This window comes from Castor canadensis, chromosome 1, assembly GCF_047511655.1.
Source record: "Castor canadensis chromosome 1, mCasCan1.hap1v2, whole genome shotgun sequence".
NCBI lineage: Eukaryota > Metazoa > Chordata > Mammalia > Rodentia > Castoridae > Castor > Castor canadensis.
In genome coordinates this window covers 132189512-132213541 of record NC_133386.1, presented here as the reverse complement: position 1 = coordinate 132213541, position 24030 = coordinate 132189512, and the positions used below count along the sequence as shown (strand labels likewise).

At 36.9% G+C, this 24030-nt stretch overlaps 1 protein-coding gene across 3 annotated transcripts in view; it reads left to right on the top strand.

The window, feature by feature from the left end:
* Uvrag (UV radiation resistance associated) overlaps positions 1-24030 on the top strand; it is a 322555-nt gene that overhangs the window by 238644 nt on the left and 59881 nt on the right. For all 3 annotated transcript variants that reach the window (XM_074082663.1, XM_074082669.1, XM_074082674.1), the window contains one exon: positions 11272-11350. In XM_074082663.1, coding sequence (XP_073938764.1) covers positions 11272-11350 — 79 coding nt within the window. The remainder of the gene's footprint in view (positions 1-11271; positions 11351-24030) is intronic.

The window sequence follows — 24030 nt, the reverse complement described above, 5'->3', positions numbered from 1 at the left end:
CTCTGTCCCAGTGGAGTATTTTTAAGTAAATCTGGACATTATAATATTTTATTCATAAATACTTCATTATATCTCTCTAAAAGAGATAATGGTTATGTCATCACACCTATTAAAAGCACAATCCCGTAATTAGCCAGTGTTCAAATTTCTCCAGTTATTTTATAACCTTTGAAGTTTTATTTCTTCAAATCTGAATCCAAGCAAGTCCTCACATTTCCTTTAGTTGCCAATGTCTTTTTTCTTTTTAAAGCATTTCCATTTCTTTTTACTATGTCATCTTAATTTTCTACTGTGTATATATTTTACAATATTATTATACAAGTATAATAATACTTGTGCTTCAGCAATTAAAATACAATATTTATTGCTTACATATATATGGGCCACTTGATAATAGTTTTTTTGCTGACAAATGTATGAAATTAAAGTTTGAAAAACTGCCACTCTTTATCATGCAGTGTTATTTTTCTCTTATCACTTACAACTACCTAAACCTTTTGTTGGTTTATTTTTTATTTATCCCAAGATTTTATTATGAAAATTTCTAAACTCATGGAAGAGTTGAGAAAATTTTACAGTCTACACAGTTGTAGCTTTAGCCTAGAACAGTGATTGGCCAGAGAGCTACAATTAACATTTTGCTGTATGTACTTGCTTTGTTATTTATCTTTCCATTTATCCATCCCTCTGTTTACTCACCAACTTACTTATTCTGATGAATCTCAAGTAAGTCACAGATATCATTACACTTCCCCACCCCAGTACTTCATCATGCATGTGATTAACTAGAGAACTCAGTATTTGTCTATGGTTCTCTTTTTCTTTTGAGGTAAAATATACATTAAATGAACTATTCTGAGTTCTGTTAGATGCAAATATCTGTGCAATCCAATTTCTATCCAGATACAGAACACTGCATCTCCCCAGAAACAATTCCTCTCTTTTCCCTTAAATCACTATCTTCCTTAGTCCCCTGGGCAGTCATTGTTCAACCATAGATTCATTTTGTCAGTTCTAGATCTTCACACAGATGGAAACATTGTGATAGGAACTTGTGTAAGGCTGTTTTCACTTGACAAGTTTGTAGGTTCACCCCTGCTGTGTATATTGGTAGCTCTTTTCCTTTTATTGAGAAGTGCTCCGTTGTATGCATATGCCAGCTTGTTTTTCCATTTCCCGAGGATGGATACTGAGGTGGTTTTCAGTTTTTTGCTATTGTGAACAAAGCTGCCATGAACATTTTTGTTTACAACTTTTTGTGTGCAAATGTTCTCATTTTTCTTGCTTTCACATTTTTAGAAATCATTCATTAGAATTGCTGCATTAGAGTGTTCATTTAATAACACTGATAAGTAACAATTAGACCTTTTTTCATAGTGTATACATTTTATATTCCCACCAACCATCTGTTAGAGTTCAGTTGTTGCATCTTAAGTCTCCTTTCATCTGAAGTTTCTCTTTATTTTTGCTTGTGAAGTTTTCAGTTCCCCACAGGGCTCCAAATTTTGCTGATTACATTCTTTTGTTATCATTTCACATATTTTTCTTTCCCCTGAATTTCCTGTAAACCTGAGATAAAATTTTCAGTGAACATATTCTCATAGGCATTACTGACGCTTCCTCTTGAAGCTTCCTATGGAAGCACGTGCAGTATTCTTAGTCTAATGTGTTCACTGTAATGTTTCTGAAGAATAGTTTTACATTGAGTGGTCTGGGATGGTCTCTCTAAGGGTGACTTTAATCAGTGACCAGAATGAAGATTTAAGGAGAAAACACTGAAAAATAGAAAATAGCAAGTTCCATTGCCCCAAAGTAGGGAACAGACATGGCAAGTTCAGGAACAGAAAGAAGGGTAGCATGAGTTGAGCCTAGTGTGTGTAGAGAACGGTATGAGATATATATTCAAAGAAGTAGAAGTGAATTAGGGCCCAGTAGGCTACTCTAGGAAGATTAAGTTTTGATGGCTTTAAGCAGGAAAGTGGATGCCATGATCAAATCTGATTTTTCAAAACTCATTTTGGCTGTAGAGGGCAGGAGAAAATACTGACCTAAATTCAAAACTTACTCTTCATAGTTGTAACTTTAGCCCAGACCAAGGGGTGTACCTTTTCTTGCTATTTTAAATTAAATATCATGCTTAAAATGAGATTATCACTTATAAGAGAATGTTAAATGATCCTTAGAGTAAAAATTTTAAATTAAGATGAATTGAAACTTGAAAATAAATTTGAATGCAGTTACAATAGCAAATGGCAATTGAAAATTGAATTGTTCATTTAAAATGGCTTATTTTTTTTCCTTTTTTTTCTCTTTTTTTTTTTAGTTTTTAATTTGTCTTTTTTTTTTTTTAAATGTCTTAAAGAGTACATTTTGGGGTAATGTAGAAATCGATCCTCACATATTTTCACAGTCCTCAGTGAGCCCCCACAGCCAGCCGTTTCCCATCTTCTACACCTGTGGCCTACCTTGTGCTTTCAGTGCATTGTTAACTTGCAATGAATTATCGCTGATGCTTCAGTGATACTATACAACTTGGGAGAAAAATATAATAGATTTTTTTCCTTTAGTCTTGACAAAGTAAAATACAGTCCTTTTTTTTACTATCAAGTTCTTTACTTTGTCCACTTTGTAAAGCTAAATGATTTAGTATGGATCAATTTAATAATTGATCTTTGGTCAGTTCTCATCCTCAGTCACTGGGAAAAGATTAGCAGCATGCTGGCACCATTTTACATTTCCAAAATAGTTTGCAATTTATTGATTGATTAATTTTTACACTACTAGGGTTTTGAACTCAAGGCCTTGTTCTAGCTAGGCAGACACTCTATGACTTGAACCACACCTCCAGCCCTTTTTCTGTTTTTTTAAACTGCTTCTTTGGAATACATGAAGCAAAATCAACCAAGAACTGGTTCCTCCTAATAGTAGGTTATCCCACTGGTTATAAAGGCTGGTCTTCTAAACTTCCTAGCAGGAGGAATCCAGTGGACATTAATATAATAATTTATCCTAATTTCTCAATCCCCACACACAACAGAGTTGACTCACAATTTACTATAGTTGATTTAAGGGGGACTTTTGAAGAAAAATAACATTGAAACATGTTTTAAAGTGAGTTTTATATTCTTTGGCTGATACTCCAATTTTATTTAGGTTACATTTCAAATGTGCCATCACCCTCAAATAAAGCATGAAGCAGCCAGAATAAGAATTATGCACACGTCGGCTTGGGGGCCTGGCTCAAGCAGTAGAACACCTGCTGAGCAAGCAAGAGGCCCTGAGTTCAAACCCCAGTACCACCAGAAAAACAAATACAAACTTTGTATTGTGCACACATGAATTGTGACATAGAGGAGAGTTAATACCCTGTCACTAGTTTGAAATGAACATACATGGAAACAAACAGGCATGATACAAGTAGTAGGAAGGTCAAGGGAAAATCAGTGAGGCCTGGAGTTGTCCAAGAGGTTTTTAAAAGCAATGTGATAACTTGAACTAGATCTTATAAAGGGTGGCACAGTATTTAGATAGGAAGGAAAAAGAGATGGGCATCTGTAGGAAGTGAGCAAAGAAAGAGAAAGAGGAATGAGCTTGGTGTGATCATAACTGAGGAAACCAATTGAGCAACAGGCAGCAGATAAGTTGGGTGGACAGGTTGGGTCACTGAGACCTTGAAAGCTAGGCAGAGGAGTCAGAATTGTAAGACAATAACTGATTAGGAAGCTGAGTGAGAAGTGAGTTGTTAAGAAGTCTTGAGAGAAAAGAACTGTGTTTACCTCATGCTGTGTGATTTCAATGTATTTTTGGGCAACCTAACCAGTGTGCAGTGTAAGCCTATTCGGAATTGTCACAGTAAATCCGTCCTGTACAACAAATATATCCAATTAAAAAATGTTTTAAAAAGACATATGGAGGAAGCAGGGAAGATGATAGTTTCTGCACAATTTAAGAACTGAGCTACTGCAGTTGTGATTTACCCAAGCTCACATAACAAGTAAGTAATGGAGCTTGAGACTAAAAAAACAGTCTTTTCTGTATAATTCAATTTTTAAAAACCTACTAGATAGACCACCATAAGTCAGTCTGGCAGCAGTGTGGAGAGTGACCTGGCACTAAAGATGCTGGCTAGGAAGCTATCATAATAATCAAGTGGTATTTCAACTGGAGGCAATTTATCCCCTCACTCTCCTACTCAAGCACCATTTGGGAATGTCTGAAGATATTTTCGGTTGCCATAACTGGAAGGAGGGTGCTGTTGACTTTTAGAGGGTAGAGGACAGTGATACTGTCCATGCTAAACAACCTATAGTACACAGGAGAGTACTCCACCCACACCAAGAGAATTATACAGGGTGGCAATGGGAATAGAGAAATAAGAGAGAAAATAACTTTCTACTTGCCAAATCATGTATATAAAGGCAAGTAAGGAGCTGGCAGAGTGGTTCAAGTGGTAGAGTGCCTGCCTAGCAAGTTATGAGGCCCTGAGTTAAAACCCCGGTATCGCCTTAAAAAAAAAAAAAATTCAAGTAAGGTGAGTAAAAATTGAATGTCACTCGAAGTCCAAGTAACTGAAAGAGAAAAGTTGTGCTAGAAACCTAATGCTGTTTGAGGCAAAGTTCTATCCTAGAACATATTGAGTATGTTCTGCAGACATAAGTGAGCAGAAATGATCTTAATGTGCACAGTTAAAAAACTGAATCAACTTCAGCCTCATCTCCATCCCTAGTTGCCATCAAAGAACCCAACCTGGATGTGAAGTTGTGAAGGTGAAAGCAAGAAAATGTCATTAACTTGGAGTCCTTTATAAAATGCCTAGGTTGAGAGAGGGAGGGAGGGAGGGAGGGAGGGAGGGGGAGAGAGAGAGAGAGAGAGAGAGAGAGAGAGAGAGAGAGAGAGAGAGAAGGAAGTAATTATAATAATTTTATCTTTTTAAATAAGAAAGATTAAAAATAAGGGGTTTTTTTTTCTTTGCTCTTTTGAGACAAGATCTATCTATGTACCCTAGGCTGGCCTGGAACTCAAGATCCTCCTGCCTCAGTCTCCCAAGTACTCTGACTACAGGCATGTACTATCATGCTCAGCCAAAATCAGTTTCTTTTATGATTTTTTTTTCAAGTTGAATTTTACATAGTTTTCATGCATCATGTACCTGTGGGTGTTTTTATGTACATATAAACTTAGTAAGAAAAAAATTCCTACACTAAGACCATATACACCAATTTCTTTTTCCAGCACTTCACTCACCAGCACTCAGTAGGTCTATATTCCAGCCTTGGCTGGTATCCTTAAACGTTGTAGTCTTAAAATGCTTTCTTAGTTCCTGAAGGAAAATAAAATAACAATGTGTTTAGTTTTAAATATTCAGAATTATAGAATCTTGAGATTAGAGAAAATATTTATCTCATGTAGTCAGTGGGACATCAAGGGTTTGCTTCCTCCTTTGCTAGTTTCTAGAGCCATCATAAATTACCACAAACTTGATGGTTTAAAATAATAGAAATGTATTCTCTCAGAGGTCAGAAGTCCAAAACCAAGGTGTCAGCAGGGCCATACAACTTTTTTTTAAAACCATTTCCAGTGTCTAGTGTCTCTAAGTATTTCTTCTCCTCTCTCTCCTCTCCTATCTCTCCTCTGCCTACCCCTTATAACAGCACTTACTGGATTTAGGACACACCAGGATAATCAAGAATGATCTTATCCAGGATTCTTCTTTTTCCAAATAAGGTCACAATACAGATTTGAGGGATTAAGATGTGGATATATCTTTTGGGAGGCTACCATTTAATCCCTGTCCATTATTTATTGTTAACTGCCCATCTCAGACTGACTGTACCCAAGATCTTATGGGTTTTGACTAACTCAGTAAATAAATCTTCCATAGTTCTTACTGTTCACTTTGGTTCTCCCTGATTGAAACCACATAGAACAAACCCAGTTCTTCTCTCTGAAAGTTGTTCATTTTTTGTCCCTGACCCGTCTCCTCCAGGCTAAACTCCTCTGGTTCTTTCATTCATTTCTTTCAACAGTGTGGCTTCCATCCCCTTCATTACCCTGCAGGTGCTTCCCTAAAGGACACCAAGGCAATAGAAAGAATACTGCACTGACCCTTGAAGACCTAATGATGAGTTTGTCTCTTCACTTGCTGTACAAAATAGTTGTCACTCTCACATTCCCAAATTTAGCTGTTCTACTTCTGCTAATGCAACCTGGGATCACATTAGTATTTTGGGGAAGTCATGTCGTAACTCTTTACTTTTGTTGACATGGTGAGATACTAAAGAGCTCTAAATCTTTTTCACACATAATCAATTTTTTAATTCAGAAATATTTATTGAGTGTCTGTTAGTAACAGTGCTAGATGTGTCCAGCAAGGCACAGAAGGAACAAACTGAAGCCTGCTTCTTATTGAAGCCAACAGTTTACTAAGATATATGTTCCTTAGAGTGTCTCACATAATTACACAGTGAGTACAAAATTAGAAACTGAGACAGACTAACCTCAGATAGTTCACAGTGATAAAGACATTTGTAGTAGACAGCAGTGGATTAAGGCTAGAGGTCTACAGTTCCCTACTCACCTCCTTACCACCCAGTGTCAGAGCAGTGATAGTAAGCCTCAGATGGAATTCTTTCCCACATGTAATCTGTTCACTGCTTCCTACTTCTATGATTTTCACCTTGTTTTACATTTGGATTTTTAATTTTTAAAATAATTTAATATGGGCCATTTAATTGAGTGTAATGTTAATGAATTGAGTGTATTGATAGGAAATACATAGTTCAGCCTACAGTTATTTAATGTAAGACTTTGTTTCAATGAGTTCTCTTTGTGGTATTAAAGATATTTTTCTGGTTATATTTAAATGACCACATTCTTATCTGAGCCTTCTACAGTTTGCTAATGTGATTCTTCATCTATAATTGAAATAAAATATCTTTGATTTGTGTATTATATCCTGATGGTAGTAAGTTTTATCCTTTAAAATGGATTCCATTTTTCTAGATTGCTTAAGAAATCTATAAATCCATGTAGTGTTTCAGATAAATGTGTAATAGTTATAAATAATTAAACTGTTCAACTCAGAGTGAGCCATTAAGAATTTGAAAGCAGCATAAAATACAAACTCCATCCTAGTATCTGTTCTGTTCTTAGCATTGGCATATTTGAGCCTTTAGCTCTAATCACTCTCTGGATTTGTTTCAGTGTTACACATATATCTTGTAGCTCTTTCCTTAAGGAAGTCCCAGTGAAGTCATAATAAAGTCAAATGTTGTGAGATCCGTTTTTCACAAATGGAGAAGTTTGGTTTTCATTGTGTGCTGATCTCAATTTTCGCTTACTAAATATGAAACCGTTTCTAGATTTATAACTTGAAAATGGAGATAGCTTTGGGTTTGGAGAGCTGTTTGGATAGTCTACATGTGACAGTTTATAGAATAACAACTATACGGTACACAGTTTTAGGGCTCCAGTAAATCGCTTAGAAGTGTCCTCTTGTTATGTCTTTGCAGATATGAAGTTCCTCTGCCCACTGCCCTATATGTATCTGAATTATTTCCAGACACCTTGCAAAAACCCAGTGTTGCATTCTGCTTATCCTGAATTTGCTTTGCTGTCATTTTTACACATCTCAGCTTAGGGCCAAACCACATGTCCTAGTTTATTTTTTTATTGTTTCAATTAACTACAACACTATATCTTCTAGATGGGTATCTGACACATTTGGTTTCCTTCAATAAATTTTTAGTTCCTGACCTTGCTTACTCTCCAGTGCCTATAATTTTACAACACAACAACATTATTTTTTGGCTACTATGAAGCTAACAACTTTTGAGAATTTAATATAAAGCTTTTAAATTCTGTTTCCTTTTATTTTCCCTGAAAATGTTATTCTCTGGGCTTTATGAAATGCCTCTTTTCTTGGGCAATTAAGATAACTGAAAGTAAGACTGTCTAGTAATTGTCACCTATCATTCATTTCAATAAGATTATTTTATTCTTGAAATAATTGTATATTGCACAACTAAGGGAGATGACATTTTCTTTGTGATCCTTGGTTGTAGTTGATCTTTTTGTAGAGAAATCTGTTTTAGATTATTACACTTCTGCTTGATGTTGAGAATCAGAAATAAGTTATTAGAATCTTGGTATGCACTGACCTTTTCTTCTTTTTTGCAGGCGCAAGGAAAGGGAAATAGTGAGGGAAATGTATTCCCTAAAATAATAACCCCTCACCTTTAGGTCAATCCATATCTCATCCCTTTGTTACCTTGGGTCAAATTATAAAATCATTTATGAGAGCTTCATGCCATGAGTACATTGCTGTGGAGAAGTTGCATCCAAATAGCCATCCCTATAAATTTGATGAATTTTTTAATGACTCACATTGGCACTAATTTACTGGCTACCTGAAGAGAAACAAAGACTTATATATTGCTCTTTTTATTGTTTTTATTAGTGTATAATTGATATACAAAATTATGGGTTTCATTATATTTTCATATAGGTGAAATATAATGTACTTTGATCATATTTACTCCATCTCTCTCTTTTATCCCTCTTTATATATCTCCACTCCTATTCAACATAGTACTGGAATTCCTAGCCAGAGAATTTAGGCAAGAACAAGGAATAAAAGGAATACAAGTAGGTAAAGAAACTGTCAAAATGTCCCTATTTGCAGACGACATGATCCTATACCTTAAAGACCCAAAACACTCTACTCAGAAGCTTCTAGACATCATCAATAGCTACAGCAAGGTAGCAGGATATAAAATCAACATAGAAAAATCATTAGCATTTCTATACACTAACAATGAGCAAACGGAAAAAGAATGTATGAAAACAGTTCCATTTACAATAGCCTCAAAAAAAATCAAATACCTAGGTGTAAACCTAACAAAAGATGTGAAAGACCTCTACAAGGAAAACTATACACTTCTGAAGAAAGAGATTGAGGAAGACTATAGAAAGTGGAGAGATCTCCCATGTTCATGGATTGGTACAATCAACATAGTAAAAATGTCTATACTCCCTAAAGTAATCTACATGTTTAATGCAATTCCCATCAAAATTCCAATGACATTCATTAACGAGATTGAAAAATCTACCGTGAAATTTATATGGAAACACAGGAAGCCACGAATAGCCAAGGCAATACTCAGTCAAAAGAACAATGCAGGAGGTATCACAATACCTGACTTCAAACTATATTACAAAGCAATAACAATAAAAACAGCATGGTACTGGCACAAAAACAGACATGAAGACCAGTGGAACAGAATAGAAGACCCAGATATGAAGCCACACAACTACAACCAACTTGTCTTTGACAAAGGAGCTAAAAATATACGATGGAGAAAAGACAGCCTCTTCAACAAAAACTGCTGGGAAAACTGGTTAGCAGTCTGCAAAAAACTGAAACTAGATCCATGTATATCACCCTATACCAAGATTAACTCAAAATGGATCAAGGATCTTAATATCAGACCACAAACTCTTAAGTTGATACAGGAAAGAGTAGGAAATACTCTGGAGTTAGTAGGTATAGGTAAGAACTTTCTCAATGAAACCCCAGCAGCACAGCAGCTAAGAGATAGCATAGATAAATGGGACCTCATAAAGCTAAAAAGCTTCTGTTCATCAAAAGAAATGGTCTCTAAACTGAAGAGAACACCCACAGAGTGGGAGAAAATATTTGCCAGCTATACATCAGACAAAGGACTGATAACCAGAATATATAGGGGACTTAAAAAAGTAAATTCTCCCAAAACTAATGAACCAATAAAGAAATGGGCAACAGAACTTTCTCAAAAGAAGAAATTCAAATGGCAAGAAAACACATGAAAAAATGCTCACCATCTCTAGCAATAAAGGAAATGCAAATTAAAACCACGCTAAGATTCCACCTCACCCCGGTTAGAATAGCCATCATCAGCAACACCACCAACAACAGGTGTTGGCGAGGATGCGGGGAAAAAGGAACCCTCTTACACTGTTGGTGGGAATGTAGACTAGTACAACCACTCTGGAAAAAAATTTGGAGGCTACTTAAAAAGCTAGACATCGATCTACCATTTGATCCAGCAATACCACTCTTGGGGATATACCCAAAAGACTGTGACACAGGTTACTCCAGAGGCACCTGCACACCCATGTTTATTGCGGCCCTATTCACAATAGCCAAGTTATGGAAACAGCCAAGATGCCCCAGCACTGACGAATGGATTAAGAAAATGTGGTATCTATACACAATGGAATTTTATGCAGCCATGAAGAAGAACGAAATGTTATCATTCGCTGGTAAATGGATGGAATTGGAGAACATCATTCTGAGTGAGGTTAGCCTGGCCCAAAAGACCAAAAATCGTATGTTCTCCCTCATATGTGGACATTAGATCACGGGCAAACACAACAATGGGATTGGACTTTGAGCACATGATAAAAGCGAGAGCACACAAGGAAGGTGTGAGGATAGGTAAGACACCTAAAAAACTAGCTAGCATTTGTTGCCCTTAACGCAGAGAAACTAAAGCAGATACCTTAAAAGCAACTGAGGCCAATAGGAAAAGGGGACCAGGAACTAGAGAAAAGGTTAGCTCAAAAAGAATTAACCTAGAAGGTAACACCCACGCACAGGAAATCAATGTGAGTCAATGCCCTGTATAGCTATCTTTATCTCAACCAGCAAAAACCCTTGTTCCTTCCTATTATTGCTTATACTCTCTCTACAACAAAATTAGAAATAAGGGCAAAATAGTTTCTGCTGGGTATTGAGGGGGTGTGGGGGAGAGGGAAGGGGCGGAGTGGGTGGTAAGGGAGGGGGTGGGGGCAGGGGGGAGAAATGAACCAAGCCTTGTATGCACATATGAATAATAAAAGAAAAATAAATAAATAAATAAATCTGAATTTTCTTTAATCTTCCTCTCCCATTTAGAAGTTGAGATGTCAGGTCAAAGGTACTAGAAGATTTGTGGGACTCTTAATGTGGCAGGCTTCTGACATGTAAATAGAAAGCAAATGGCTTCAACTCCTTGGAGTTGGTGGGTCACTTACTTATTTATTAGTCCCTTGGTGTGTGACCTACTTAATTTTTCCTTTGCAAGAAAGCTGCCATTGTTCTCACTTGACTCTTATGTACTGGATTACAGAGACTATAACTAAGTAATTTAGTCCAATCTGGAGATGTTGAAACCAGCCTCTGTCAACAACTTGAAGGTTGTATTTAGTCAGTTTTTGGGAAAACTTCTCATCTTTCTTTACCTTTCTTAGGTTTCCTTTATATCCAAAAGGAGGGGAGAAGTTGCAATTTGATTATGGCGTCTATCTTCTGAACAAAAATATAGCACAGGTAAGTAACTCTTCTTCACTCCTCTTCTGTTTCCTTGGATTGTTAAGCTTCTTTGTTCATAATTAAATACTACAATCAGCCCTTTTACTTAACCAGTTACATGAATAATGAAAAATTCTTTTTTGGCCATAGTCCTATTCTGTGCCATTATAAAGACTATGGAGAAGCAGTCAGTACAAGTTGGAATTCTCCTGCTAAACTCTAGAAGCCCTTTTCTGTGTTCTTACTTGCTGGTAGACTTGTACTTGAATGTGTGGGCTTTATAATCTCTTAGCTCTCTACAGCTTGACTGGTAATAGCTTTCTTCTCTCAGGCCACTTCTAGGGACTCATTTCACATTGTTGTTTATGGAGTAAAAGTTTAGTGCTTTTTGGCAAGTCCTTAATGGTCTCCTCACCTCATTATCCAAGCCTAAAGGAGAAGACCATGCACATGTTTCCTTCCAACCCATCTTGGATTTTTGTGGCTTTCAACATCACATCAAGTTAGTATCCCACTTGAATAATGTTTTTCCACATGCCATAGTAGGACTGTCGCATGCCTGGGTTTGTGTTTTCCTAAAAGAAATATGTAGCATTTCTTTACCACATTTGGCTCTACCTTAAGAGGTGGACATTCTATAAATTTTCTAGTTTGTAAAGGAAGACCAGCTTTAGTGCTTTGGTTTTATTTGGCTATCCTTCCAGTTGGAACATTTCATGAATGAGTATCCATAGTTTGGTTGTTATTTAAAGACATTATCAGTTGTACTCTTAGACCTCTCAGTTTTATAAAAGGTTTGTGAAACTTTTGCTTTTATGAGCCTCAGTTGACTTTTAGTCATATAAATCTAAAGGCTTGCTGAACAATTTCCTTACTCATGTCTGATCAGACTAGAATTACACTTCCATATGCTGTTATCTTTGCCTTGCTTCACCTGAACCAATCTCCGTTTAATGTTGGTGTTTTTTATTAAGATTGTTATTCTTTTCTGAAATTGGATCTAATTTCTAGTTTGGAGTCCTACACTAATCCCTTGCTTCCTAACCCACACTCCTCATCCTCTGGACCATACTGCTTTTACTGTTACCTTTACTCCAGCTCATGCTCTTTGCCCAGGCAAGCAACCTTGCGCAGTTTCTGGCCCATTACTCACCTTTCCATGTGCTGCTCACGACTTGTGCTTTCCCTCCCTCCGTTTTTGGCAGATAAGTATTTCAGCCAAAGAAACAGAGCTTTAACATCAAGGCTGTCTAGCTCACACTCCTGATCACAGTTGTGTCATTTCATGGAAAAGGCAGTATTTTGACAGAATTGGTCAAGAAGTGCCTAGACTAAGACTGCATTAAGGAAGTCAAGTACATTAGTGGATTAGTAAGTGAATTCAACAGCACCTCCAGTGAGGTCAGCCATGGTGGAAAAGACCACATGGCTATGACTGAGTCCAACTTGAGAGTAAACTGGTGTCATGTAGCTGAGCGAAGCTCCTCTCTGAACTCAGATGCTCCTCTCTCCTTGCCCTGTGTTCTATTCCTGGCTCTATGAGCATGGGTCCTAAGGTTAGAAGGCTGTTGGAGTCTTCTAAGGGAAACTGGCCCCTGCCTCAGTACCTCAGACTTATACGCACGTGCACTCACATAGTTGTGCACATGCCCAATGCACACATGTGTGAATGTACACACTGACTTCTTTCTTCTCAAGGGCCAAGTGGGAATGCAAAGGATGGCAGAAAGAGTTGCAAAGAAAAACTCAGCTTTCTTTGAGGTCAAGTCCAAGTGGGGGCTGGCTGACCGTACAGTGGGAAATAGGAAAGTCAGTGCTCTGCATCTGAAGCTTGAAGGCTTGAAGCTTTAGCACCTGTTTGGGCTTCTCTTGGTAGTGCTTCCCAAGTAGCCCCTGACTTTCTTCCTAACTGAACCAAGGCCACAGTATGCTAAACTGGTTTTGTTCATCTGTTTAAGAGGTAGACTGCTTCTAAACATTTTGTATCCTCTCCAACTTTATACTCTTTTTGTAAACTGAGAGATTACATGTGTGTGTGTTAAGATCTAAATTCATATGAAGCAGTGTCTTGCTCTCTGCCACTGTTGTGGCAGTTTTAAAAGGAGGGAACAATAAACTTCTTCAAAACAGACTTTCCTAGGTTTCAGATTTTATTCAGGAAGCCTCTTTTAAGCTTTAGAAACTTGTATCCAATTTGTGGCCCCAAAAAACTTGGGGAAAGTTCTTTTTTGTCTTTGACCTTAATACCATCATTTTTCCACATTTCGATGTGTAAGAAATCAAAGAACCATTAATTATTATGGCTCCTAACCAAGTATGATAGCAGTAAGATATTTCTAGCTTTTGAAGGTTTATTTATATAAACTAACACATGTTGTCAAAGAGGAGTTTGTCTTCTTAGCTGTCTCATTTGTACATCATCTCTAGAGATGTGACAAATCATACTATTAAAATGACCCCACCTCAGTAATTTATAAGCCATGTTAGTGGAGGTGGATGAAAGCATTGGCATGTGTTAAAGTGCCAGAGAAAAAGAAGTGAAGTCATTTAATACTGCATCAATAACTTGGGTGAGGATTTGAATAGTCAATAGAACCTTTCATCACAACCAGAAGTAGTAGTAAAATCACTTTTTTGGTAGAGGAAATGACATAATTTAGTAATATTTGTTACTTCAGTATTTGGAATCAGTCCAGCCCATGTTTTGAAAGCATGGACTTAGAAAGACAGGCCATCAAGTAGAAATCCTCTAGTGTTATTTGAAGAGTGGAGAACCTTGGTCAGGCCTGCTTACCCTCTTCCTGTCAGTGCTTTCTGAAGGAGTGTATGTGTGTGTGCACTAGATTAGGTATTGAAAGTGAGTCCAGCAAAATGCCTTGTTTTCAGCACCAGCTACTAATATTTGTCAAATGCCAGCCCTTTCCGTTGGAAATGGCCTTTCTTCTTGGTCATTAGATCATGCTACAGAATGGGCCTGTCAAAATTCAGGGATCATATAATTAGCATTGATTTTAAAAAACAAGGTCCTGCCATAACTTGTAAGTACATTGTATTAGAACTTGTGCAGAGCACGATAGCTTGCTTTTAAAAAGTAATGAAGCAAACATTACAATACTTTTACTTATGTTTATGGTAAGTTTTGTTTGTAGTTTGTACACGTCAAGCATATAGATCTGTATGATCCTCACCATCACCCTGCAAAGTAGAAAAGGCAGATTATGTTAAGTGGATGTGAAGATTAGTATGGCCTTTGACCTCTGTCACTCCAGGGTAGTATCATGTAATCTAACAGACTTGATAGAAATTCCCTTACTTCTGTATACCCATTGTTCTGTATATTTCCATCTTAAAAGGGTACCAAATCAGGAATGTTATTCCTAGAGAAAAAAAAGGAACCAAAATTCCTTGAGAGCAGACAGTGACTATGTTAGTACATCATATTATTTCCATTAGCAGGCCCAAGGCCTGAAACACTGAGTTCTAAAGAGATGTTTAGTAAGTGAATGGCAAAGACACACAATGATAATAATTAAGAAACTGTGATCTAAGGAAGTGACTTGATGTGTGTGTATGTATGTGTGTGTATGTATGTGTGTGTATGTACATACACACATACAGTGAAATCCAATAGTCAAACAAATTAATATATTTATCATGTTTTTTTGGTATGGTAAGAGCACCTAAAATCTACTCTGAATAAAATTTTAGTATACAATGCAGTATTATGGAGTATAATTCTCATGCTGTATATCATACCTCTAGATTTATTCATTCTATCTAACTTCAAATTTGTACCCTCTGAGCTACATCTTCTATTTCCCTCCTCACCCTGATAGCCATCATTCTATACTGTTTCTATTTATTTGACTTTTTTTTAAGACAAAGAGTCTGACTATGTAGCCCAGGTGGGCCTTGAACTCACTATGCAGCCCAGGCTGGCCTTGAACTCTTGATCTTTCTGCCTTAGCCACCCAAGTTGCGGGGGAGGGGAGGAAGGAGGAGGAAAGAAGCTGCCTCATTAAGCTTATAATCTAATGAGAAGAAATATACAATAAGCAAAATTTTGATTTGTGAAAAGTGCTGTGATAGAAATTAATTGATATGATAGGAAATAGCTGGAGAGGGACCTACTTTAGATAAAGTTGTCAAATAAGCCATATTGAGGAAGTAACTGTTGACCTGAGGTGTGGGTGATGACAAGAAAGCAGCCATGCAAAGAAGTAGGGAACAGAAAGATTCCTAAGGCTATGGGAACAGCAAGACCAAAGGCCCTGAAGTAGGAAAAGGGCTGTGTTCAAGTAACAGAAGGCTAATGTGGCAGGAGCTTCATAATTGAAGGGCGTAGGTAGTCATAGCATACAAAGGAAGTCCACAGGCTATTTCAGAAGACCAGGTAAAGATTGACAGTGGCATGGACAAAGATAATAGGGGCAGAGATTGTGAGAAGTAAAATATGTTTAAAATATATTCTGGGACATGAACTAATGGATTAAATATGGAAATGAGGCAGAAAGAATTAACATTCTTGATAATTTAAGGTGTTATATATGAGAAAAAAATTCCCAGGTTTTATGTATGAGCAACTGAATATAATGCTGTTTATTGAAATGAGGAAGGATTCAAGAGGTGGGAATAAGGGAATCAGAAGATCTGCTTTGGAAGTGTTGATTTAGTTTCTTTTTAGAAATCCTGATAGAATCATTAAGTGGACAGCACAATATCTGGATCTGAATCACAGGGTTGTGAGTTTTGGGTCAGTACTAGAGACAGAAATTTAAGAGTTCATCTTATTTAAACATGTGGAACCAAAGAAGATAAAGGAGATTAACCAGGGAGGGAATGCAGAACTGAAAAGAGATGGACACCCAGTGGAATTTAGCCCTGAGAAATCACATTTAGAAGTTGAATATAGGAGGACAAACCAGCAAATACTGGGAAGAATGGCCAGTTAAATAGAGAAAAAGTGAGAAGTAGTACATTTCTGGAAAGAAGGAATAATCGACCATGTCCACTTACGGGTTCATTACTGGAGAGGACTGTGGGATTAAGGGAGGGCTTGAGGTTGTTTTTATTATTAGTTTGCTTTTTCCATCTATTTATTTTATGGAGATGTGGAGCTTTTTGTTTATTTTGTTTTTTAAAATGGGAAATATCAGGGCATATTTATGCTGATGAGAGTGAGTCTCTGATCTTGCCACTTGTTCCAAATTGTCTTTGTCAGATGCATTAAGGATGGTGGGCTATGTATAAGGCGGAGAGCAGGGAGAAGGCCCAGCTCATCATTTGTGTTATAAATAAGGAGTTTTGATGGATATGAGTTAAAGTATACTTCTTGCCAAATGTTCATACCATGCTGTAAATTTAATTTGCGGATAATTGACCGCTCATACATCCATCGTTAGTTTAACATTTGAGTAAGGTGAAGCAAGAAGGCATAGTGATGCCACATGTGTTCTTCAGGCCAGTGCTGGGCTTCTTAGTAGAGTTCCAGAATACGGCCATTCCACGTGAGCATGCCACATGGACACACTCCAAATAACAGAGATTACTTTTTCTCCCAGAGCACCAGTTTGATTGATCCTTGGTTCTCTGGGGTCCCCAGACCCTCAGTGGGTTTTGGAGGGCAGAAATATTTTCATAGTGATACTAAGACATTTTTGTCTGCTTCATTGCATTGACATGTACATGATGATACAGAAACAATAGTGGTAAAACTATTGGCCCCTTATAATAAATCAAGGTTGAAGCACTAAACACTGCTAGTGATATTTGTGTTCTCCAACACCACACACTCAGAGTTTATTTAAAAGCCAGTTTCACCTAAGAATGTCCATGATGAAACAGTAAAGTTCATTGGTTATATTAAATCTTGACAAGGGAACGTGCATAGCTTTCCTACTGCACACTGAAGCATAATGGAAAGGCATTGTGCAGTTGAATAGCTGCCTGAGCTGGCTGCTTTCTTCTGGAGCATCATCTGTACTTAAAGAATGAATGACACACTGTGGCTGTTCAGACTTAGTTATTGTTACTTGGCAAAAAATGAATGGAATGAGCCTGTCATTTAAAGGCAATCAACTAATGATATCAACTCAGTGAGCCAACATTTTCAGCATGACCGATATGATGCTATGAAATCATGCATGGGTAAAGATCCTGCAAATTGCAAGAAAGACCAATGGATTTTAACGTAATCCATTGTTATGAAAGGTTTTTGATGTGGTTTCAGATTCTACACTGACACTTTAAAAAACTGTTACTTGATGAATTTGGGAGTAGTATCAAAAAAGAATATCCACAATTATCTGAAAAGGCTGTTAAAATGCTGCTTTCTTTTTTAACCATGTATCTGTATAAGGCTGGATTTTCTTACAAAACAACTTATGGTAACAAAATGAATGCAGAAGAAAATATGAGACTCCAGCTGTTTTCTATTAAGCCTAGACATTGCAAAAGAGGCTTGCAAAAATGTAAAATAGTGTCACTCATCTCACTAAATTTCTTGTTGGAAAATATGATGCATGTTTCTCATTGGAAATATTTATATTAACAATTAATAGATACCTTTTTAAATGAATTAATAAATATCTAAGTTTTCTTAACTTTATCATGGTTAATATTAATAAGCTTGTGACCACATAACAAAAGTTGTTTGGAGTCCTCAGTGGTTTTAAGAGTGTAAAGGAGCTTTGAGACTAAAGTCTGAGAACAGTTGGCCTAGGCAGTGCGGCTATCCAGATTTCCTATGAAAGTCCTCAAATGCTCATAGTCTTATAAACCAAGACACATGTTCCAGTTACCCCAGTGTAGAAACATTATATGAGACCTACCAAAGTGAATTCCGGCAATGCTGTGCGGCACAGGGCAGAAGACCAGCAGCTCTCCATGGATTTCCCCCTTTTGCTTTTGGGTCTTCCTTAGCCAGGCCTTTTTTCTCCCCTCCTGAAAGCTCTGGGACTGAGGACGGATGCTTTGAAAGTGTCCTTTATAATAATAATAATGACGATTTACATTTGTAGTGAATGTAAGGGCTTTGGTATGCGTTTTCCTCTGTGGCTCATTTCATACTCTGTGAAGTATGCTGTCCAGGTCTATCTTTGGAGATAAGAAATTGAGCTGCTCCTATGCTAATTTCCCCAGGCTGACAAAGCTATTAGTTGGTAAAGAGAATTAAAGACTACATCTTCCAAGGTCAAATCCAATTATAAGCTACTAATGTTGTTAACATTATTTCTTTTTCTCTTCTTTCATATTTGGGCTTTTCTACAATCCTATGAGGTGGATAGTGCCTAGAAAATTGTCTACATCTTACAGATGAACCCCCTGAAGCCAAGAGTTAAGTAGAAGATTAAAAGAGCTGGGACATGGCTCAAGCAGTAGAGTGCCTGCCTAGCAAGGGTAAGGCCCTGAGCTCAAACCTCAGTACCACCAAAAATAATGAAATAAAATAAAAATGTAGGATTAAAACCTGAAGACTTCATGACCTCTTTTCCTCTTTGTTTATTAACTTTCTTTCCCTGCAAGTTATTTTACAGCTTCACAGAAAATAAAAGTAGCTTCTTCCAACACAACCCATCCTGCCAAGGACATGATCTTTCCCTAAAACTTGACTGCTCTTGGGGCCACAGTGCACAGCTATTTAGAAGGAATCAATGTTAGCTTATATCCAGCAGCATAAATTCATGCATATTTCTCCAGCACACAGTCCAATGTATATGACACATGGGAAGAAAATGCATTTTTATTTTTGTAATTCTTAGGGGAATCAAGAATACAAATTCCAAGGATGTTTTAATAGTCAAAATGCTGCCCCCCTCCCACTACCTGCTGCCTACAAAATTCGCCAGTAACGTAGTGGAAGGTCATATTAAAAATTTAAAAACTGAGATGTAATGTAATGATTCACTCATTTCAAGTATGAAATCCAATGACTTAGTGTGTTTACCAAATAATATACCTTACAGCACAATTTTAGCACATTGTGTGCCTCCAAAAGAAACCCTGTATCCACTCCCCTAAGATCCCCCATCCATAGGCAGCCACCAGTCTACTTTCTGTTTCCGTAAACTGGCCTATACTGAACATGCCATATTGGTGCATGTTCCTTTGTGACTAGCTTCTCTGAGTTGGTACAGGGTTGGTGTTCATCCATGTTGTAACTTGTATCAGTCATATCTTTTTATTGCTAAATCGTGCTGGCAATTAGTAGATGTGTATGAATGTGCCACACTTGATTCACCAATGAGGTGATGGCCATCTAGGTTGTTTCCACTTTGGGGCTAGTATGAATTATGTTGCTATGATCATTTGAATCTAGGGCATCACACTGCTAGGCAAGCTCTCTACCACTTGAGCCACGCCCTAGCCCTTTTGTTTGTATTTTGCTTCTGATATAGGGTCTCTCTAACTTTGTCCAGGCTAGTCTCAAAAGCACGCCTCCTGCATTTGCCTCCTGAGTAGTTGAGATTATAAGCATGTGTCACCATTCCTGGCTTCATTGTTGTTTTGATTTGATTTTTTTCTGATATCATCTTTGGAGAAATACCAATCCAGACACTTTGTCCATTTTTAAATTGGGTTATTTGTCTTCATTACTGAATTGTAAGAGACCTTTGTATATTCTCGTAGATGCTCTGCCACTTGAGCCATGCCCCCAGCCCAAAAGACCTTTGTATATTCTAGATACAAGTCCCTTTTTAGATAAATGATTTATAAGTATTTTCTTCCAGGTTGTCTTTTCACTTCCTTGATCTTGTTCATTGAAACACAAGGTTTCTAGTTTTGATGATATACAGTTTAATCTTTGTTTTTCTTTTCTTGCTTGTGCTTTTGGTATCTAAGAAGGCTTAGCCAAGGTCATAAAGATTTACTTTTAGATTTCCTTCTGTGTAGTTTTAGCTCTGTGAATTTTAAGTCTGTAATCCATTTGAATTAATTTTAGGTATGGTATAAGGAATCTAACCTTATCCTTTTGCTTATAGATATCCAGATGTCACAGAAATGTGTGTTGAAAAGACCTTCATACTGTTCTTCACCCATGGAATTGTCTGGACACTCTTGTCAAACAAAATTACTATAAATGTGAATTTATTCTAGACCCTGAGTTCCATTAATCTGTACATCTATTCTTTATCTTTATCACTCTTTATCTTTTTCCTTCAGAAAATGGTCTGGGCTGGGTGGTATAGTTCAGTGGTAGAGCACTTACCCTGGATTCAGCCCCCAGCACCATAAAAAAAATTCTAAATTCAAAAATAACATGCGCCAAGTGTAGAGATGTTGAAAAGCAGAAAAGTAAATGGAATGTAAAGTTTTAAATTCTCCATAATCCTGTCACTCACAAGCACCTTCCTGTGTTTTCCACAATTTTTGTCTTTTTCTTATGTAGTTGAGATATTAGTGTAGATCAAGATTTGCACACAGAGAGGATACTCAAAAAATGGTAGCTGCCATTTGTATTTTTCTTGTTGTTTTTACTCCTATTGTGCCGATATGGAAGTTCAAGGATGAAAAGTGTCTAATAGTGAGAGGAAGAAGCAGGATGCAGAGGGCATATGTAGCCCAGCCCAGATGGAGCAGCTCGCCTTAACAATGCAGATAGGGAAGACAGGCCAAACACTACTGGCCCCAGAACCACATAGCTACAGGTTGTTACTTCTGTAGCTCTCTGTGTGTTCCCTGGGCATGTTTCAGGTGTTTAATAAATATTTATTAAAAGATTAAATAGTAAATGATTTAGCCAGAAGAGTGTACTTTCTTCCTTAGAATTGGTAGTTAACTTACTTCTGTCTATCTAATACATCCATTTCTCTCTGCATATATATACATACTTATATATATTGCATATGTATTTAAATAGACAAAAGATGTATATATTTAAATGATTCTTAATTGAAATAGAAAAATACATAGTTTTCTAAAATTTTCATTTTGGACTTAAAGGGATAGCATGCTATCTTTGTAATTTAAATGATTGGTTGGCATTTATGTATTCATTTTTTAATTTTTAAAGCACTATCATCAGTTACTAACTAGTTTTCTAGATAGACATTTTTAGTGTTAAATTGGCTATAATCATGGTGCTCTTCAAATATGGAAAACAATACATTGATAAAACTATATCTACCTCATTCAGCATTCTTTCCCACTTTGCACTGAAACTAGAAATCCAGCAAGAACATCTTTCCAATTAAAAAACAGAACAATTATAACTTACATTCCTATGGCTGATTTTAGGGTACAGAGCTCTTTCACGTATATTATCTCTTTATCTTTTACAAAAGGTTCATTTAGATGAACTGAGCCTCTGAAGAGAAAGTTTTTTGCTCACAGCCACACACCTCTTAGATGACCAAAGAAACTGGAAGTCCAGTCATCTGACTCAGTTCAGGGATCATGCTCACCAGTTTCCCTTTATCAGACAGCAAGAAACATATTACATAACAGGTTTCCCTTTCTGCTGTGGCTAAGCGCTAAGGATAAATTTAGCCCCTTACAAGGCATAGGTCTTTGGTAACATTTACCTCTTCCTTTGTCCTACTTGTTTTGTGAGATTCTCTTTAGCCTTTTTACTTACTCTGTAATGAGGTCCGCCTTTTCAAAAACGCCACCGTGAGTGACATCTTTTGCTGGGCAGAAACTATGTGAAGAATGCCCCTCAACTGAAATGAAATATTCAGTGCTTCATTCAGAGAGGGTGGAATATAATTCTAAGGATATTTTTGTGATTAAGCTTCATGAAATGAATTATGACTATATGAAAAATAAATTTAGTATGATTTTAGTTGGCATCAGCATAGCTTAGATAAAAACTATTTGAAGAAGTGAAGTCCAAAAAAATAGATAGATGCAAATTCTGATACATATTAGAGAAGTTTTGGGTTTCCAAAGAGGATAAAATTAGTATCCTAATTAATGTAACTTTAGCAAGTGAAAGGCCAAAATCCTAAAGTAAAATAAATGCAGCATGGTTTTGGTGAAAGTTACTTAACTTCTCTATGCCTCTGTGTCTTCATCTGTAAAATGGGGATGATAATAGCTCCTATCTTACTAATACATGTTGATAAGGTTAATAAAGCCCTGAGAACAGTGCCTGGAACACAGTAGGTGTCGGACAAGTATTTGCCAAGTTGTTAAAATGCAAAATGCAGTGTTTTCTTTGTGATTAAGAAACCTCATGTTCCAGCTGGGCACTGGAGGCTCTCACCTATAATCCTAGCTACTCAGGAGGCAGAGATCAGGAAGATCACAGTTCAAAGCCAGCCCAGGCAAATAGTTCGCAAGACCCTATGTCAAAAAAACCCATTACAAAAAATGGTTGGTGGAGTGGCTTATGATGTAGGCTCTGAGTTCAAACCCTAGTACCACAAAAAAAAAAAAAAAGAAAAAGAAATCTCATATTCCACAAATATGAAATGAGATAAAAATATGTGGGAGCAGATTGCAAAATTCAAGTTAAGAGTAATTCAAGTTAAGAGTAAATACATGCTGGTAGGAATGCAAGCTAGTGCAACCACTCTAGAAAAAAATATGGAGGCTTCTTAAAAATCTAAACATAGATCTGCCATTATGATCCAGCAATCCCATTCCTGGGGATATACCCAAAGGACTGCGACACAGGTTACTCCAGAGGCATTTGCACACCCATGTTTATTGTAGCGCTATTCACAATAGCCAAGTTATGGAAACAGCCAAGATGCCCCACTACAGACAAATGGATTAAGAAAATGTGATATTTATAGACAATGGAATTTTACTCAGCCATGAAGAAGAATGAAATCTTATTACTCTCAAGTAAATGGATGGAACTAGAGAACATCATTCTGAGCGAGGTTAGCCAGGCTCAGAAGACCAAAAATCGTATGTTCTCCCTCCTATGTGGACTTTAGATCTAGGGCAAATACAGCAATTGTTGGACTTGAGTCACATGACAAGGGGAGAGCACATACGGGAAGTATGGGGATAGGTAGGAAACCCAAAACGTGAAAGTGTTTGATGTCCCTACTGCAGAAGAACTAATACAGAAACCTTAAAATGACAGAGATCAATATGGGAAGGGAATCAGGAACTAGTGAAAAGGTCAGGTAGAGATGAATCAACTTGGGTTATAACACATTTGTACATTGAAGCAATGCTAGGAATCTCTCTGTATAGCTATCCTTATCTCAACTAGCAAAAACACTTTGTCTTTCTTGTTATAGCTTATGTCTTCTCATCAACAAAATTAGAGATAAGGGCAGAACAGGTTCTGCCTGGAAGCAAGGAGGGGAGGGGGAGAAGGGGGGAGAAATGTCCCAAACAATGTATGCACATGTGAATAAATGAATAAAAAATTTAATAAAAAAGATTAAATACAGACTGGGGATAGGGGTTGCCTTCTTAGCTGCATAAGTCAGATGACCATGTAAAAGAAGGAAAAGTATCTAGATGCCTTATGCATATCACTGAACCTTAGTTTCAAGGTAAGGTAATATTTTTTTCTCTTTTTTGAAAAAAATAGAAATTGCATTTTTATCATAAGTGATCCAATCTCAGTACAATTTGTTTTAAATACAGAAAAGCATTAATAAAAAAAATTAAACTCACTTGAGAATCCACTATTCAGAGATAACATAGTTAATATTTTGGTGACTGTCTTTCTAAACATCTATACAAATACACATACGTAGGTTAAATAGATAAAATTTTACATAAATGGT